This window comes from Mastomys coucha, unplaced genomic scaffold, assembly GCF_008632895.1.
Source record: "Mastomys coucha isolate ucsf_1 unplaced genomic scaffold, UCSF_Mcou_1 pScaffold6, whole genome shotgun sequence".
NCBI lineage: Eukaryota > Metazoa > Chordata > Mammalia > Rodentia > Muridae > Mastomys > Mastomys coucha.
The window spans coordinates 38,769,067-38,788,931 of record NW_022196912.1 but is presented as its reverse complement, the minus strand read 5'-3'; the positions used below and the strand labels follow the sequence as shown (position 1 = coordinate 38,788,931).

General features: G+C 36.6%; 1 protein-coding gene and 1 long non-coding RNA gene across 5 annotated transcripts in view; one reads left to right on the top strand and one right to left on the bottom strand.

Moving 5' to 3' along the window:
- Rock2 (Rho associated coiled-coil containing protein kinase 2) overlaps positions 1–19,865 on the bottom strand; it is an 89,629-nt gene that overhangs the window by 36,591 nt on the left and 33,173 nt on the right. For all 4 annotated transcript variants that reach the window (XM_031357018.1, XM_031357019.1, XM_031357020.1 and 1 more), the window contains exons 4-5: positions 7,831–7,968; positions 5,364–5,624 (exon numbers count right to left, since the gene is read on the bottom strand). In XM_031357018.1, coding sequence (XP_031212878.1) covers positions 5,364–5,624; positions 7,831–7,968 — 399 coding nt within the window. The remainder of the gene's footprint in view (positions 1–5,363; positions 5,625–7,830; positions 7,969–19,865) is intronic.
- LOC116080603 lies at positions 27–10,075 on the top strand. Its single transcript, XR_004114495.1, has 2 exons — positions 27–171; positions 9,916–10,075. It is a non-coding gene; the product is annotated as an uncharacterized LOC116080603 (long non-coding RNA).

The following is a 19,865-nucleotide window of genomic DNA, read 5'->3' as shown; positions in this document are numbered from 1 at the left end:
GAATTTAAAAAAAGCCAAACATCGAGGGTGAACACACACAGTGACAACTGATACATTATCAGACAGTGCCACATATCACTTCCAATAGAACACCACTGCTAATGTGGCTTCAGGACTCAGGAATTACATACACCACTGAATGCATAGAAATATCTGCATCAGGGAGACCAGGTATGAGTTTTCATCCATGGAAAATGGAAAAGGCAGTGGGCTCCCAAAAGTTACAGAAACTGCTAACATTTGTTGTTTACTTCATATGTTCTAAAGTAAGGGGGTACAAAATAAGATCTAAATGATACATACAACATGGGGAAAGGGAAAGACTCATTAGGCAGAAAGCAATTTTGCTGTTTTGGAAAGAAACAAAAGTGCTTACAATGGCATTGTATCACTAAGCTTAGACATGGTATTAAGAACTGGCTCATAGTTTATCATGAGCAGACTGAGAAAATATATTAAATATTTAAACTAAAAGACCAAAAAGGATTAGCGCATCTTAGGTTTACATATTTCTAGTATGTAGCTGTGTCATCAACATATTTGGCAAAGTGTTTCAACACCTTTACCTGTTTTCTGTTTTCTTGGGTAGTAAAATACTTTGTGAGTATCTTCTTAGTGTGTATGTATATGTATAACATGTATATGTTTGTGTGTGTGTGTGTGTAAGACATAGGTCAATGGCTGCTTTCCTCTATCACTTTTATTACCTGAGAAAGTCTCTCAATGAACCTTGAGCTCAGTAACTGGCTGAGCTAGGCAGTAGTTACTAGGAGATCTGAACTCAGATCCTCATGCTTGACAGGTGAGCCATCTCCCTAGTTCCTCAAGTGTCTTTTGGCAAAGATAAGAATCATCCCTCACAGGAGAGGAAGGGAAGAGAGTAAGAGAGTATGTAGCACATACGCACAAAAGCATCACAGTGCTTTCTGCTAAGTGAAATAATTCTAGCAATCAATGTAAAGCTAAACACAGTTCCTTTATTCCAAGTTCTGTCCAACTTGTAAACATTTTCTATATTAATCCAAATGCCCTTTACTTCCTCTCCCTGCTAATGATGCATCACCACATTTCTTACAAGAAAGCTATAGAAATACTAACATGCTAGGTAGATATTAGGGCTAAGGAAATAGTTCAATGCTGAGAGAGTCTGCCTAGTGTTCAAAGCCCTAAGATCATTCCTCATCACTACAAACTAACAACACAACATCCACAAAACAGCAACAAAAAGCCATATGTAATATGACATCCTTGGAGAAAATAAAGTTCAATGTGTTTTGTGGACATGATCTGTACAAATGTTTAAATGCTATAAAGCATGTTAAACCTGAGAAACTAATTTCAAAAACAGTATTTTATGTATCCTTAATTTGGCAAAATAAAATGCTATTTCTCCAAATATACCAGCAAATTGAGAAGTCATTATAATTTGAATATGAATTGGTAACAGAAAAATACTTCTGTGAATTATTACTAAGGACAAAAATAGTAAGATAGTGACATTAAAAGACAGGGCACACAATTTACTAATTTTTTTTACAGTGTTGAAAATTGAACCCAGGGCTTTAGGAGGTCTAGACAAACACTGCACTACAGGAAAGGGAGTGCTCAGCTACTACAATTACCATTCATCAATTACTATCCTGTACTTTACAGTTCTGTTGAAAACCAGTAGAGACAAAAAACGTAGAGAAAAATCCTCATAAAATCAGAGGAAGCTCCACATATAAAAAAGTGAAAAGTGGACTTTTTTCTTTTCATGAATAACATAACCATGATGAAAGGCAAGGAAAAAATAATCTAAGGAGCTTTGGAAAAACTAGTTATTTTATCAGGACATCTTCAAGACAAAAAGCAATGTTAGCAAATCTATTTATCATAGTAGTGAGGACAACAATTATGAAACAATTTTAAACATACACTAGGGTTAAACATACATACATACATACATACATATATATTTAGCTAATACAAACCAGAGGGGATTGCTTGTTTGTTTTTAGCCATTGAAAGAAATTACAAAAAGAGAAGAGAAAGACTAGACTGGACCTATGGTGTTAGACTTCAACCAGATATACCAGTGTTAAGTGGTAGTACTTGACATATCATCTATAGAGATAGAGACTCAATGTAAGCATTGAGGCATGTGCTGAATACTGGGTGTTATAACCCATGCCTCCTAGCTCTATCCATTGACTGAGCCTGAAAGTCATGATACATTAGGAGCAATGAGCATATCTAGCAATCATACAGGTAACTACTAAGTACCATTTCTTTTCTTTTTTTGGGGGGTGGGGTGGGGTTCAAGACAGGGTTTCCCTGTGTAGCCCTGGCTGTCCTGGAACTCATTCTATAGACCAGGCTGGCCTCGAACTCAGAAATCCACCTGCCTCTGCCTCCCAAGCGCTGGGATTAAAGGCGTGTGCCACCACTGCCCAGCCTAAGTACCATTTCTAATAAAAGATATCAGAGCTTCTTCGAGTGGCTCTAGGCATGGGGAGAAAAAGGCAAGTTTTTAACATTCTGTAGTATGAAAATAAAAGCCAATACACTAAAGGATATGGAGCCAACCTAAGGAAACTTCATAAAGTAACACATTATGAAAGAATTATATGATAAATCAAAACAACTTTAGAGCTATGAGGTATTGTCACATGACAGCACCAAGAATCATATTTTAAGAGGCTTCATGAGTTTGAGCTGGAGAACACAATGACTAGGCATTCATTTTCAAAGGTTACTCAAAATTACTTTGATTGGAGACTGGAGAGATGAGTTAAAGTACTTGGTGTGAATGAGTGAGGACTTAAATTTCAATTCCTAGCAACCAATTAAAAAAGCCGGGTGTGGCAATTCATGCCTAAAACTCCAGGCTGAAGGAGGGAAGTGCAGTGGTGGGGACAGGCAGAGCCCAGAGATTTACTGGCCAGCCAGTCTTGCCAAACAAACAAGTGAGGTCCAGGTACAGTGAGAGACTTGGCTTCAAAAATAAAAAATAGGGCTAGGTCGATGGCTCAGGAAGTAGAAGTGCAAGCATAATGGTAGCATATGATTTGAACCTGAGTTCAAATCCTTAACACTCACATAAAAAGTCAGGCATGGTTATATAAGCTTGTAATCTCAGTGTTGGGGGATATGGAGGGGAGGGGGTAGGTCCTGGGGGCTCACTGGTCAGCCAACCTAACTGGCTAGTTGTGGCTCAGTGAGAGACTGTCTCAAGTTAATAAGGTAGCAAGTGATAGAAGACATCTGACCTCCCCCATTGGGTTCCTCATGGAGGTGCACAGGTATGCACACATGTATGTATTCATGCACGCACACACTCTTAATAAAATAAAATGGTGGAGATAGAAGACATTTAATATTCACTGCCAACTTTTGCACATGCATTCATAGGCAAGTGTACCTGCACACACATGCATATGCCACACATACACCTAAAAAACTACTTTAAATGTAGTAAATGTTTTCTAAATATATTTGATGATTTGTCATTGACAAAATATAGACCAAGAGAGTTTACTGAAAACTTAAAAATGGATTAATCAGAAGTCTTGGGTTTGGTCTTATAAACAATTCAAAATGCCTCTTACAAAGGTAGAAAACAAAAATTTAAATGGAACTCACACTTTCATCTACCCCTAACTGCACAAACCTGCCTAGCTGGATTCCCTTAGTTATTATTCCCTTGGGTACTAATTATTTTATTATAAGTACAAAGGGTTTTTTATCTCTTTTATTTATTGATTGACTGATGAATAGGCACAAAAGCATACAACTTGCAATAGTTGGTTTTGTCTTCTCTCCATGTGAGTACCAAGAAGGGACTTGGTGGAAAGTGTCTTTATCCACACTGATAATCCCACTGGTTAAAGCTATATAGTAATATAATGGTCAAAGTTGAAAATATAGAATACAGTAAGGATTATCATTTTATTTTTTTAATGTACAATTTTGAGGAAAATAGAATTTTTTAGGAATAAACACAAGAACAACTAGTCATGGGGCTAGTGAGATGGTTCAGCAGATCTTTCAGAGGGTTCAATTCCCAGCACATACATGGATGGCTCACAGCCATCTCCAGTTCCAGAAAATCCAATACCATCTTTTGACCTCTGACATAATATGAGAAAGTAAAGATCACCTAATGTCTATATTCAAGAATCAAAGGATGTCTATATTGCTGCCAGACTATAAAAACCTGAAGGGGTACAATAGTTTCTATCAATCTATCTTCTTCTTTAATCGCTGAAACACATAAAGATCATTTTTTAGATGTTTACCACCATGCCAGAGGTTAGATTTGGCCACTGAGCTCTAGTCGGTCTCTGATGTAGAGACAATAATAAAGGAAAGGCAAACAGTGACAGAACTCAAACTTGCAACAGCATTATTCATCTAACAATTACTAGAAAGTTAAGAGTCCTATGTAATTAAAAAAAAAATCCATGCCTGGGGACACTCTAAATGTTTTTGTACATGCGTTGTTGTTATAGTTGTTGTTGGTGGTTATTCTGGAAGGTTATGAAAACTATACCAAAGGTGAAATTTAGTCTCCTAGATGCACAGATTACTTACTATGTAAAAGCCATCTTGTAGACAACCATGCCCAATCAGGAATTAACAGTACACACAAGAAAGGACAAAATGTAAAATTACATAATCAAAACAAACCACTATCATGGTTATGTTTGAAGTTACTGTTATTAAACCAACTCTGATACAGAAGAGTTAGGTGTAAAGCAGTGACCGACTTTTTTCTTCATTTTGTATCACCTCCTTTCTCAAAAGGAGGAAAAAACCACGGAAATAATAATGTTGGTAGAAGTACTCCTGAACTTGAACTTAAAATTTTGTAGCCCAATTCTATAAACCTAGACCATTACTAACTAGTTCTGATTGGTAACAGATGCTTGTCAAGAAGATAAATGAACTGAGCACTGATGTTCATTCATCAAGCCACTAATAGAAGTATTTTACACCTAGATGAATGAATAGTAAAGGAAATATTCAAATGGTTTTATCTTGGAGCTCTTATGCCACTGTCAAAGTGAAATTCATTTTTACTCAAAATTGCAAAGTCCTGATTTGTATTTGTATCTTAAAACACACACACACACACACACACACCAAAAAAACGAGGACTAACAAGAAGGCTCAGCAGGTAAAGGTGCTTATGGCACAAGCCTGGTGACCTGAGTATATCTCCAGAACCCATATGTAGCAGCAGAAGAAAACTGACTCCACAGAGCTGACCTCCACATGTGTATCATTGCATGTGCATGCTCTCTCACTCTCTCATACACACAAACACAATACCTATGGATAAACTTTTACAAAACAGCATTTTTTATTGGATTACTTACTTCATCCATTTTCATACATGTGCCAAAATCTGCTAATTTTAGATGCCCATGTTTATCCAATAGCATGTTATCAGGCTTCACATCTCTGTGTATTAAGCCCATGGAGTGTATTGCATCCAGTGCAAGCACTACTTCAGCAGTATAAAACTTGGCCCATTTTTCAGGCACATCATAATTACTCATCAGGTTAACAAGGTCTCCACCTGGCATGTACTCCATCACCATGTATAGGTACCTGTCATCTTGAAAGGCACAAAAGAGCTGGAAAAGGAGGAAGAACAAAATTATGCTAAAAACAAAGCCATGAACAAAATGAAACCCCCAAAATTATTATTACTAGTGAAAAGACAGACTACTTTACACTAAAATAGTTAAAATTTATGAAATTCTTTACTTCTGGATCAGGCCTGTTTAATGGGAAAATAACAGAACAATTTTACATGGTTACTTTTCCAGACATACAATAAAATGTGCTTACATGAATGTTTTCCTCTCACAGAAAACACAATGTAGGAAACTAAATAAAAAATTTAAAAGATATAATTGGAACAAAGGAGACAGTAGTTTTCTGAAAACTAAACAAAGTATTGCTCATACCTTACAAAGAAGAGAGCTGGAGGTAGGAGCAGCTTAGAAACATCTAACAGATGCCAATTAAAAAGACATAAGAAATAAGTCCCATTTCAGTGGAAAAAAAAAAAAAGAGTAATCAGTAGCCACACTTGGAGGAGAACTAAATCCTCTTTTCTACTCTTTATCCTCTTACTCATGATAAGCAGCAAACAGCACTGTCAGGCTACAGTATGTTGCCCAAGAAAGACAGAGTAATCACAACTCCCAAGAAAAAGTATCTCTATAACCCACCAAACAACAAAGGCCCCTTCAGCCCCTCCCTGAAAACAAGCAAATAGAAATGGCGGCAACCAGACACTATTTAAATCATCAAGAGATCCATTCTTTCTCAGTAGAAAATCTATTGAGCAGAACCAAAGATAAAAAGATAACAATATATGGAATAGTTAACTTAAAAAAAAAATGAATGAGATTTAAAGCTAAAAGTGGGACATGTCAGTGCTATCTTCTTTTTCCTCCTTTTTGAAACAAATTTCCTTATGTAGATCGAGTAGAACTCAAACTTAGAAAGAATCCCCTTGCCAGGCAGTGGTGCCGCATGTCTTTAATCCCAGCACTTTGGGAGGTTGAGGTAGGCGGATTTCTGAGTTTGAGGCCAACCTGGTCTACAGAGTGAGTTCCAGGACAGTCAGGGCTATACAGAGAAACCCTGTCTCGAAAAAAACAAACAAACAAACGAAACAAAACAAAGTAAAAAAACCAAAAAAACAAAAAACAAAAAACAAAAAAAAAAAGGAAGAAAGAATCCCCTCGTGCAGCCTCCCAAGTGCTGGGATTACAGCTATATCTACCACATCAGCATTACTATCATTCTTTATTCAAGCAAATTATCATGGCCCATAATTACACACACATACACAAAGTATAATAGTGTGAACTGTACACATCAGAATTTCTAAACAATGGCTACAATTCATGAAATAAAAACAAAAAAGGATTTAAGGCTCAATCTCATTTTTAACTTTACTTTATATATACTTGAGTATTTTGCCTACATGTATGTAAGTGCCCAATGTCTATGGAGTCCAAAAAAGGGTGTTGGATCTCCTGGAACTGGAGTTACAGACTGTCAGAAGAGTTGCTACATAGGGGCTGGTCAAATCTGGGTCCTCTGGAAAAGCAGACTGGCTCTTAACTGATGGCGCCATCTCTACAGTCCCCCTCAACATCACTTTTTTAAAGCAGTACTAATGACCTTTTAAATGGCAATCATCTATGTGTCCTTAAAAAAAATCTACACGCTGCCCCTTTCAAACAAGGTTTGAAACTCCAGCTCATTTAAGCACTTTAGAGCACACACTGATATGTGGTTAATCTTACTCATCTTCCTTGCTCAAAAACATCTTATAGATTTGGATATTGGAGTTAAATAGCATGTAAAGAAGCAAAGTTGGTGGTATATGTAATAGAAAAAGCAGAGGCAGAATTAGGAACACTAACATCATATATAACAGAAAAATATATATTATAACAGAAAAATACATAAAGGACTGTAGAATTTTCAAGATGCTTACTGTAGAAAACTTCTCTCCCATTTAATCTAGGCTGAGAATGTCATGTGAGGTCTAACTAACCTCAGTATGTAAAAATCAATCTAATGACAGGAGTGGCACAGTGTCTGATCACATAAAATCTATACGTAAAACAATTAAGAAAGAAATAGTTTCAAGTAATAGTTTTTATATGCCATGTCTATATAGATATTCCACCAAGAAAAACTAAACAAGCATACTGAATCAGGTCTAATAAAAAATAATTACACTTTTTACTATGTGAACAAAGCACACAAACAGTCTCCTGAATAGGCGCCTTAACACAAAGTTGTTATGCTTACCTGAACCACCCAGGGACTGTTGGCAAAGGCCATAATATCTCTTTCTTCCCAGAAAAAAGCAGAATCTGATCTTTTTATCATTTCAAATTTACTAAGAAGCTTCATTGCATAAACCTTCTGTGATGCCTTATGACGAACCTATGGATTAAAAAAAAAAAAGAAGAAGAAGTAATACTTTAACTGCATAAGGAGAGTAATGGTGCTGCAATGCTGTTAACTAGCTGCAAAACAATCTGACCCTTAGCCAAGTAGATGCATGTAATACCCTGTTTCCAGGCAAGCCTCCAAAGCACAAGTAGGACACTTCCAGGGAGAACATACATGAGGGCCCAATGTTTCAGGAAATATACCTTTTAATTAAAGTCAAAGAAGCAACTATGTCATTTCAGCTAAATAAACTCCCTCAGGTTATTTAAGCTAACCGTGTTTTAAAAAATAAGATACTACTTAACAGGCAATTTCCAAAAAAATGTTTACTGAGGGGGAAAACATCTTTTAGTCTGAAACATCAGTGTTTATGTATATGTGTTGTGAGGGGAGGTGTGCATCACTTACTATATGAACATTAATAATCTAATAGGTTAGTTTGCAAGTGATAACCTGATTTTATTAACTCATTCTCATTTATTCCTAAGTATCTGCTTAAAAGATAAGTTTTCAAAAAAAAAAAAAACCTAACAATAAAGTTACTTGATCAATTCCTATTTTGCTTAATAGAATATAAATTTCTTCAGAGTTAAAACAGGATCTATTTACAACCATATTTTTTTAAAGGTTTATTTATTTTATGTATGTGACTACACTGTCGCTTTCTTCAGACACACCAAAAAAGGGCATCAGATCCCTTTACAAATGGTTGTAAGCCACCATGTGGTTGCTGGGAATTGAACTCAGGACCTCTAGAAGAGCAGTTAGAGCTCTTAACAGCTGAGCCATCTCTCCAGTCCCTACAACCATATTTAATTCCCAGAACATACCAAAGTATCACAAAGAGAAGAAATCTAGAGTCTAAGTTATAACAGCTAACACATACTGTATGATAATAAATAACAACTGGTAACATATACAAAACTGAAACAACCAAGCTTTATTCTTGAATGTATCTATTTCTTACAGTTAGTTGGTAAATGGCTGTTCCATCCCTCAAGTTGCTCAGGTTAAAAATTCCTTTGTCAAAATCTGACAGTTCTATCTTTAACTTGTTTCCAATCCTGCCATACCTAGCTATTTCCATGGCTGCCAACCAGGTCCAACATCTTTTACTCCAATTGCCAGCAAAATCTCAACTGGTTTTATTCTTCTATATCCACTCAGTCTAATGAACTATACAAACAAGCCAAGTCTGGTCCTCAGCTTGTCTCTTTTGCATGTGCTATTCTCTGTGGAAAGCCTTTTTCTGAGTTCAGTCCCTGACTCCTTCAGATCCCAGTTCAAATACTACCTTCTCATGAACAACTACTCTGATCAAGGTACTTTACCTCTAACCCTCTATCTCCCTCTCCTGCCAATATGTCCCTAACTCATTCTCTCTTCCTTGTTCTTGCTCCATTTCACTTACTAATCTTATATCTTTTAAAGAACAACTCATAAGATTTGTGCCTATTTCAGAGTATGTGCCAGGCACTACTGTGTTTGGATACATTACCTTAATCTTTGCTTTAGTCCCAATGAGGTATCCTTTCTACCTGTCAGAATGGCAAATATAAGGCACAGAGAATTCAATCTGCATGAGGACTATAAAAGTGGCAAGCTGAGGCTAAAATGCACTCTGCATCCATAGTGTACACTACTTCTACACCTCTAAACTTGAAGTTAGTTAGCATCACCCACCTCAAACAGAGCCAGATTTCATGCCACCCATATCCCAGCCCACCTGCAGTTCTCTCAGCAGCATTTGGTCTCAGAGCTGGAGGAAGAAGCTAAGAAAAGATGAAGCTCTTGACAACAATTGCCCTCATGAGCCCAAAGTCATCTTCCCAATTTAAACCTTGTCCTTTTGTTCTTGTTCATACTTTAAGCACAATTATCTTCTCTTAGTCCCTTTATATAAGAATGAACCTTTCTTCTTTATATATTTTTCTTTAGAAAAATCTATCAGTCCCTGACCACCTCTTATCCAAGGACACAAGTTCTCTTCCACTCAGCTGAAATGTGAAAACTCCTCAAAGAAGCTTCCTCTGACTACCCAATCAAACTAAGAACCTCCCTGGGGCCAAGTAATAAATACTTTCTTAAAAACCATAAAGAATCTCATCATTTCCTCACAGTTTCAACTTCATTTGCTTTCTTCCTATAATCTGTAATTTTTTGGATGTTTGTTACTTATTGCTGGTTCCCCAGAGGGTATCATAAACTCAAAAAAAAAAAAAAATCATGCCTGTTTTGACCTCTACTAATCCCCCAGTGTCAAGTTCATGACAATACTGACAACAAAATAATTTTATGGTTGGGTGTCATCACAACCTGAAGAACTGTATTAAAGGGTCACTTCACAGCATTAGGAAGGTTGAGGACCACTACTCTAGAACACAGTTCCTCCTCTAATATGTATCAGCTGCATGTCCAGGAAATTTGCTACTTTATAGCTATAATTTTGCTACTGTTAATGCAAATATCTGAAATGCAGCATATTTTGATATGTGACCCCTGTGAAAAGAGCATCCAACTCCCAAAAGGGCCACAAACCACTGATCTAAAATAAGTCCTGCTCTACTACTACCTAACAAAACCTAACAGTAAATATAAACATCAAAGCGGAGCAGTTTAGCTAGAGGCTGAGTCACGTTAAGGTGAAAGGACTTGATAGCAATACCTTGCTCTTTCCACACGCCTACTCTGACAAAGTATGAAACTAAGCCTCCACAAATAAGGGACGGCCACCTGTAAGTCTGACAAAGTATGAAACTAAGCCTCCACAAATAAGGGACGGCCACCTGTAAGTCACCGAACAGACTATCAGAATGAAAACTAACATTCTTCAAAGAGATTAACAAGCTCAAACTCTTCACTCCATATCTACAAGATCTAGCAAATAATTTAAAACTTAATAAAGAGATAAAAAGGAAAGCATCAGTTATGAATAAGAAAAAAAGAAGTCAAAAGAAAATGTTAGGTTTAGCTTTAAATTTTTCTTATAAATAAGTATAAAAAACATAAGTAAAAATAGTTCTTAGAAATATGCTTAAATAAAATGGAATAGAAATTAATTAGAAATTCTATAACTAAAAAAATATATAGTAATGAATGAAAGCTTTAGAAGGGCAAAATGGAACGGTGATTTAAAAGTGAGAAATCCAGCTGGACAGTGGAGGTGCACCCCTTTAATCCCAGCATTCAGGAGGCAGAAGCAGGCGGATCTATAAGTTTGAGACCAGCCTGGTTTACAGAGTGAGTTCCAGGACAGCCAAAGCTAACAAAGAAGCCCTATATTGAAGCAGGGGGTTGGAAGTGTATGAAAAATTCAGGGAATCTGAGCACAAATAAATTTGAATAAATGAATGTGATCAGACTAGGGGCATCCAAGTAATTTTAAGCTGTCTAAGATATATGTGAATATAATGGACTAAACATACCCACTAATGAATTATCAAACAACAAACAAGCAAGACATAAACTTACATGGTTTAGATATAAACCAGACAGGCTGAAGACTAAAGGAAAGGCAAATAACAGCCAGGATAAAATGTTACAATAGGAATGAATGAATGTATATAGTAAAACAGACTTAGAGCAGACAGTCCTTATCTGAATGGAACACAATATACATCAAGACCTAAGAGGCAGAACAGCTGATCTTTTTGGGTTCCAGGCCAGCCTGCAATTCTCACATAATGAGTCTCATACTTGAGAGGGAGAGAGCACAGAGGCACACAATTCTAAATGTTTGTACTTTAATAAGTGAACTTGAAAATTCATGGACCAAAAACTAACAGAATTAGAGAAAGAAAACTATGAATCTCTATTTTTTTTGCTGAAAAATGTAACACTGTGTCAGTAATTTGAAACATTTCTTACATCATTTCTCCTTTAAAAATGTTTTGAAATCCGAAGTATTTTGAAATGCTGTTAACACTACAATGAAAATGGTTAGTCCAAGAGGTAATCATGTGGTGACAAGAGCTGTAGCTTGTATTCATCTTCTGTGCTGTTACCAGGCAATAACAGCAACCCCTACTAGATCTGCATAGTGACATAAAGTTTATACAACACTAAAAATAATCTGCACCAGAAAAAAAATGTGAAAACACAGAGCAGAAGTCAGGGATTAGAGGATGACAGTTGTAAAGGTAGAAAACAATACCACAGCAAGTATACCAGCTTTCACTTGTATTCGATAACCAGATTATCTCAAAGTAAATAATCATAAAAAAGCTATGAACAAATTTTTAGAAGTTGCTAACACACTCTCTATGTATATTTACACCTTCAAGCCTTAACTTACTCTAAAAACAAATTGAATTTTGTATGTTCTCAAACTTCATTAGAGAAAACAATCCACAGAGCATTAAGAGTCAATGAATTTCTGTTATTATTTTCATTGTTTATACTTAGACCATGACATACAAAATTCTGGTAATTTTGCTGTACAGTGGAACTAAAAACTGAGGCTAAAAGTTATCTACTGACTGCTGGAAAGAAGACAGTCATCCATTCACATAAGAAGTATACACTGTAGCCCTAAAAGGACTTCTGAAGGAGAAAATGTTTCCTGTCTTCATTGGTGGTGCAGTTACTCTCCAGTCTATAGTTCCTGTGCTCTTGACAATCTCACAGATGTGCTATTTGCAGCCTGCTTCCTAAGCTGCTTTCAAGAGAAACGTGCTTTCACTGTGGAACTGCCCGGTGGGTGGCACAATGCTGAATTGTTCAATTCAACACATTGCTACCTCTATCTATGCAGTATCTATTAAGACTTTGAACATATTAAGAATATTTTGGCTATAAGGTTGAATTTCATTTAAACGCTGGGCTAGGACAATTACTGGCTCACAGAACAAGGTACGAATCACTACTTCTCATCTGTACTGGCTGGTTTTGTGTGCCAACTTGACACAGGCTGGATTTATCACAGAGAAGGGAGCTTCAGTTGGGGAAGTGCCTCCATGAGATCCAGCTGGGGGGCATTTTCTCAATTAGTAATCAAGGGGGTAGGGCCCCTTGTGGGTGGTGCCATCCTTGGGCTGGAAGTCTTGGGTTCTATAAGAGAGCGGGCTGAGCAAGCCAGGGGAAGCAAGCCAGTAAGGAACATCTCTCCATGGCCTCTGCATCAGCTCCTGCTTCCTGACCTGCTTGAGTTCTAGTCCTGACTTCTCTGGTGATCAACAGCAATGTAGAAGTAAGCCAAATAAACCCTTTCCTCCCCAACTTGCTTCTTGGTCATGATGTTTGTGCAGGAATAGAAACCCTGACTAAAACATCATCTCTGATATAACTCAGACATTAGACTTATTCATGCCAAATGTCTACACCATACCTTTAAAATTCATTAGCAGTGATGTGACAAAGTAGTATAATAAAGTGCTGCTACTTTAGGAAAGCTGATTTCCACTCATTTTCCTCTGAGTTATTCTACCATAATCTCCCTCAGCATCTCTGTAGACTCCCCTTTATTCTCCAGCTCCTTCTCCTCTATTCAATATCGATGGACAAATACATGAATAAACAGTCAGACATAGTAGCTATTCATTATCACACTGAACAGAGTAAGGTTTAAAAACATGGATTCAGATGTAAACAAACCTGGGCAAGGCAGAGATATTTATGAACTAGGTGACAAATTTACTTAATTCCTCTAAATTATAAAGCAAAGACAAAATGAGAGATAGTTACTCTAAATTTAGTATACAGAATACAGTCAATAAAAACATTACCTAACTCTACCACAAATGGAATAAGGTTCATTCTACTATGAAGTTATGCATGTGTCCCTGTTACTAGTCTTTTTATTTAGAGGACCAAAAACAAAAAACCAAAACAAACAAAACAAAACAAAACACTTCACTTAACAGTTCTATTGGTTATAAAAAAGACTATCAAATTCCTTATTTTTAAATTTAAAACTACACTGAATACAAAACATTATCCAACTGAGTATATATGTGTGCAGGAGGAAAAAAACACCCTTCTTAAAAAGGGAGGGAGATACAAAACACTAACCATGGTTATATCCTAGCTGATGGAATTTAAGCAACTTCTCTTTTCTCCCAACCCTATAATTTCTACAGTTAAAATGTACTTCTTTGTAAGACAGGCAGGCAGGCAGGCAGGCAGGCAGACAGACAGACAGACAGACAGACAGACAGACAGACAGACTTAAACAGATGTCAGATTTCTAAATGAAGCTTAAGAACATGCTTAGGATATTCTTGGAACCCTGTTGACAACTTTATAATCATTCTTTCTAAGATGTCATTTGAGGCTTTCAAATTTATTTTTCACTAATAAAATCATATTTTTATAAGAAAATTCAATTTGTGTATTAGACTAACCTGGAGCAATGTCTGATGTTAATGAAGCCTCCACCAAAGATGCAAGTAAAACAATGTCCTCATGCTTTCTGTTATGGCAGCCAAGACTGAATAGCAGATACAAGGACTATGAAAACATCAGAAGGAGGGAGTAATTTTTACAGCTCAGAAATAACCTTATAAAGAGTAAAGATCCAGCTTTATACTTTTTTAAAAAAAAAATCTGAGTTCACATGAACAGTATTAAAAAATCACATTTGCCTATGCATATATGCAATGCAAGAATGAACTGACAGTGGCTATATGGGAAGGGCTGCTCTTTTCTCTCTGCTTCTCCAGGTACTCTTTTAAGCTATGTTCTTTACTGAAGAAGACAGTGCCCTGAGGTATGGATGAATCTTTTTAGATCAAGAGTATCAATTACTAGTAAGAAGGTCAAAATACTTGAAAGATACAGTTCTTATTTAAAAAAAAAAAAAAACAACATAGTGTAAAGGAATCAAAATGTCAACATATAAACTACAAAGTAAGACATAATATTACAAATAAAATAACATTAATTAAGACATGGAGAAGAAATTTCACTCAGAATGTTAAAACAAGAGAAACCGTTAATTTCCAAAATTTTCTTTTAAAGTGAGCACTGAGAGGCATAGGAAAAAAAACCAAACTGTAGGACTAAAAGGCAGATAGGGAAAGAAAGCACACTACGAGCTTAACAAGAATGTACAGCTGGGCTGGCGAGCTGGCTCAGCGGGTAAGAGTATTGACTGCTCTTCCGAAGGTCCTGAGTTCGGATCCCAACAACCACTTGGTGGTTTAGACAGCTGCAGTAAATTACACCTGAGCAAGTGGGGCATCTATACAGCTACAGTGTACTCATACACAAAAAATAAATAAAAAATAAATCTTTAAATAAAAAAAAGAATGGACAGCTAAGAAAGGTGACACTTTAAAGTGTCTTTTTAAATTCATCCCCCCCCACCGCCGCACGCTTGTGTGCACTGTCTCTCTCTCTCTCTCTCTCTCTCTCTCTCTCTCTCTCTCTCTCTCTCGTGTGTGTGTGTGTGTGTGTGTGTGTGTGTTTGTGTAGAACTGAATATGACTGCAGTGCCTGCAGTGGCCAGAAGCGAGCATCAGATCTCCAAGAACTGGAGATGAAGTTATGACACCAGAACGAGTGGTGGCAAGCATTCTGGCATCCTCAACTTTACTTGCAAGGCCATTTCACTAGCCCCATGAATGCTGACATTTCAAAAGAGGTCTCAGAAGGCCAGGATAAAGGTATCATATAATTTAATAAACTAAGCAGAGAGAGATCCACAGTTACATCACATCTAGAATTGTATTTCCTTAACTCAACATAGATAGTGGCAGAAATAATGAAAACCAATTCATATGATATTAAAACCCCTAAAGTGTAGGAACTCAATGTTCCTACACCAGGATTGGGAATAGTCGCGGTACCTAAGAATATAAAGATATACAACTATGAGGAAATGTCTCCAAATAGTAAAATCAGTACAGGTGAGCATACACAGAATACACAGAATATTTAATATACAGGGTCTTGATATTCTCTCCACTAGTACTTCACAACTTGAGATCAACACTACTTTGATGAAACAATAAACAGAAGAGAAATAGAAAGCAGAGGTTTATATATGAGATAGCTTGGGTGAAAGTAAAGCAATGAATACTGAGAAAAGTGGAGACTAAATTTAAAAACACAAAGTATAGAACTGTCTTAAAAATTAAACATAAGGGATGAAGTTAAAGATATTATGACTCTGTGTGTCTGTGTGGCTTGAGTAACTTGGGAAGAAGAGAAGCAAGTGCTCTTTTAACTGCTAAGCCATCCCTGTAGTCATTATATTTTTTAATTATTATAACTCCGTGTGTGTGTGTGTGTGTGTGTGTGTGTGTGTGTGTGGGAGGGTGGCTGCCAGGACACACACACGTTGGAGATAAGAGGACAACTTTATGGAGTCACCTCTCTGCTTGCACCTTTATGCAAGTTCAAAGAATTAAATTTAGGTTGCCAGCCTTACCCACTGAGCCATCTTGTAAGTCAGGAAAGATTTTAAACTGACACTTTTGCAACCATCTCAAATGTTTCTAATGGCCAGGCAGTGGTGGTACACGCCTTTAATCCCAGCACTTGAGGGGCAGAGGCAGGTGGATTTGAGTTCAAGGCCAGCCTGGTCTACAGAGTAAGTTCCAGGACAGCCAGGGCTATACAGAGAAACCCTGTCTTGAAAAAAAAAAAATTATTTCTAATGATCAAAATATATAAGATACCAATAAGCTGGTTCTCAAGCATTTCAAGAACTGATATGAAAAGAAATTTTTGTTGTTTTTCATGAAATCTGATATTGCCAAGGTGGCCCTATGTAAGTAATATACCTATGCATATCTAAAAATCAGTAAGACCTGATTATTAAAAAGTAAAGGCCACTTAAATACCTGACAAGAAAGCTAACAATCATCCCAGTACTCAAACCAGAACCACACTAAGAGATATGAATATTCAATCCAATTCAGTATTAATATTAATAAGTTGCTACTAATACTCCTCCAAGCTGAGAGATCTAAAGCCTGGATGACAGAAGTTGTCATCTATCTACAACAGTTGTGGCTAGCCACAGCAGTTGTCAACACTGATTCTTCTTCCTCAGTATCAGATATCCCACACAAACTGTCTGCTAACGTTTTACTACTGAGGTCACAGGCCTGAGAGGAGAAGCTACTACTTTTTCCTGTTATTCTTTTTTAACCATTATTTTAAAATTTTTATGGATATGGGTGTTTTGGTTGGAGATCTATATCTGTATCTAAATCTATCTATCTATCTATCTATCTATCTATCTATCTATCTATCTATCTATCTATCTATCTATCTATCTATCTATGCATGCACTACATGAGTGCAGTGCCCAGAGTCCAGAAGAGGGTGTCAAATGTCTGGCCCCTAGAGTTATAGACAGTGTGAGGAATCAAACCTATGTCCATGGTTAAGAGCAGCCAATGCTCTTAACCACTGAGCTCTCTCTCTCTAGCCTCCCCTCCCACACCCAACATTTTTTTTAATTACTTTATTTTACATATATAAGTGTATTGCCTACACATATATGTGAACCATGTGTGTGTGTGCAATGCCTGTTGAGGGTAGAAGAGGGCACCGGATCCCCTGAACTGAAGGTACAGACCCCATTATTACGCTAGAAGCTGAACCAGTGTCCTCTGGAAACAGCAGCAAGTGACTGTAACCACTAATCCATCTCTCCAGCTCCATACTGCTGTTGACTCCAGAACTTTCTTTTTTTTTTTTTTTTTTTTTTTTTTTTTTTTTTGGTTTTTCGAGACAGGGTTTCTCTGTATAGCCGTGGCTTTCCTGGAGCTCACCCTGTAGACCAGGCTGGCCTCGAACTCAGAAATCCACCTGCCTCTGCCTCCCAAGTGCTGGGATTAAAGGCGTGCGCCACCACGCCCGGCTCAGAACTTTCTTATATGCTATGGCATTTTAGTGACATATCAAAGTTACTCTTAGAATGAAAACTTATTTGTGGAAATTTGTTAACATTGTCCTCTGTGGTAACCTAACCTACTTTCAACTTAACCAGATAAAGTTACATGGAAAGAAGAAACTGTGCTATAACAAAACTTCCTTTTACTAATCTCAAAAATCAAAACAAACACATCATAAAGATGTGATAAATTGGAACATTTTCCCTGTATATCTACCATACTAATTTACTACATGCAAATCAACCTCAAAAGGCTACACAGATGGAAGAAACATGTGAATCTTTCCTTTACAATCTTATTCCTTTTAAAGAGTCCCTGTCTAAGATTACAGAGGCAAAAGCAAAGCCAAAACAAATAAGATATAAGATCTAGTGTCAGACACCAGATTAATATAATATTTTTTTCATTTTTAAAAATACCTGATTTTGGCTAATAGCAATAACAAAAATAAAATTTTATACCTATATATATTTTCCTTCCATTCCTTTGGCATACTGCATTATAATGACCACAATAGTAAGAAAGAGTAACAGTTCTGACATTAAAACATGGGAAGTTGGGACAAGGCATGGTGGTACGTGACTTTAATCCCAATCTCAGGAGTCATAGGCAGGCAGATGTCAGTAAGTTGTGGGTCAGCCTGGTCTACATAGTGAGACCCTATCTCAGAATAAAACAAAGCAGTGCCAGGCTGACTGGGATGTTTCTCAGATGATTAAGTATGATTGCTAGCATATGTGAAGACTTGGGCTAGGTCTGAATACCATGTAAAAGAGAGCATGAGGATGTATGTCTGTAATCCAGCACCTGTGAAGTGGAAGCAAGAGGATCAGAAATTTAAGGTCCATCCTCAAGTATACACTGAATTCCAGGCCAGCCTAGAATGTAGAAGAGCCTGTCTAAAAAATCCAAACAAACAAACAAAAACAACTAAAAGAAAAACAAGAATAGGTCAAGATCTGACACCCATCTATCCAAAATCCAACCCCAAATTCTAGTATTTCTTCCATAACTGTGATAATCTTAAGTATGCAGTAAATAATGTATTTGTATAAAATATGTGATTTGGCTCTATATATCAAATAAGCAATAAAAATAACAAACCAATTAACCCTTAGGGAGTACTCTAACTAGTATTACTTATTAATGAACTTGTTATCCATTATTTATCCTATTAATTAACTTAATCATCATCCTCCACAGTGACTCTCACAAAATAGATATTACTGTCTCTACCCTTCAGGTCAGAACCTGGAGAAGAATTTATACTTACAGTCATCCAGAGGATGTTAGGTTCAAAAAACAAAACTGGACTCTATAAATATTGGCAGCTTCACACTTAGGTACTAAAAACAGGAAAACTATTATAATGCTTCATTTAATATAAATATAATATTTACTATTAAAAGTTATAATAGTTGAACTTTCACCTGAAAGATAAAGAATTTTTTCATTGTGATGGGTGTGTGTTATGTGTGTGTATGTATACACATATATAGATGTATTAGATATGTATACATACATGATACGTATGTGTTACATATGTGTGTATATATGTTACATGTTACAGCTTGTTAAACAGAATGCTTTCAATATAACTTTTATTGTTTTTGGAACAGGGCCTCACTATATAGTTTTGACTGGCCTAGAACTGTATGCCAGGCTGGTCTTGAAATCAGAGATTGGTCTGCCTCAGCCTCCTGAATGCTAGGATTAAAGACATTCACCATCAAGTTCAGCTTCAGTCTAACCAGCTAATGAAAACATAGCTCTCATATAGTTTTATACCAGAGTATAATATAGCATAGTGTTAACTTCTAAGCAGATCACATGTAAAACCAAACTGGCATTATTCTAAATCACTGTATTTTAGAGCTGGAATAGTGTTAGTGACAGGCTGCCCCTTTTGAAAGATAGAAACTACTGAGGCTCTCAGAGATAGAATGACTTGATCAAAGACATAAACCCAATTCCTCAATGGCTGAGAATGGATTTTAGAATTATTCAGCTGCTATGATGTTTAAAAAAAAATAGTAAAAA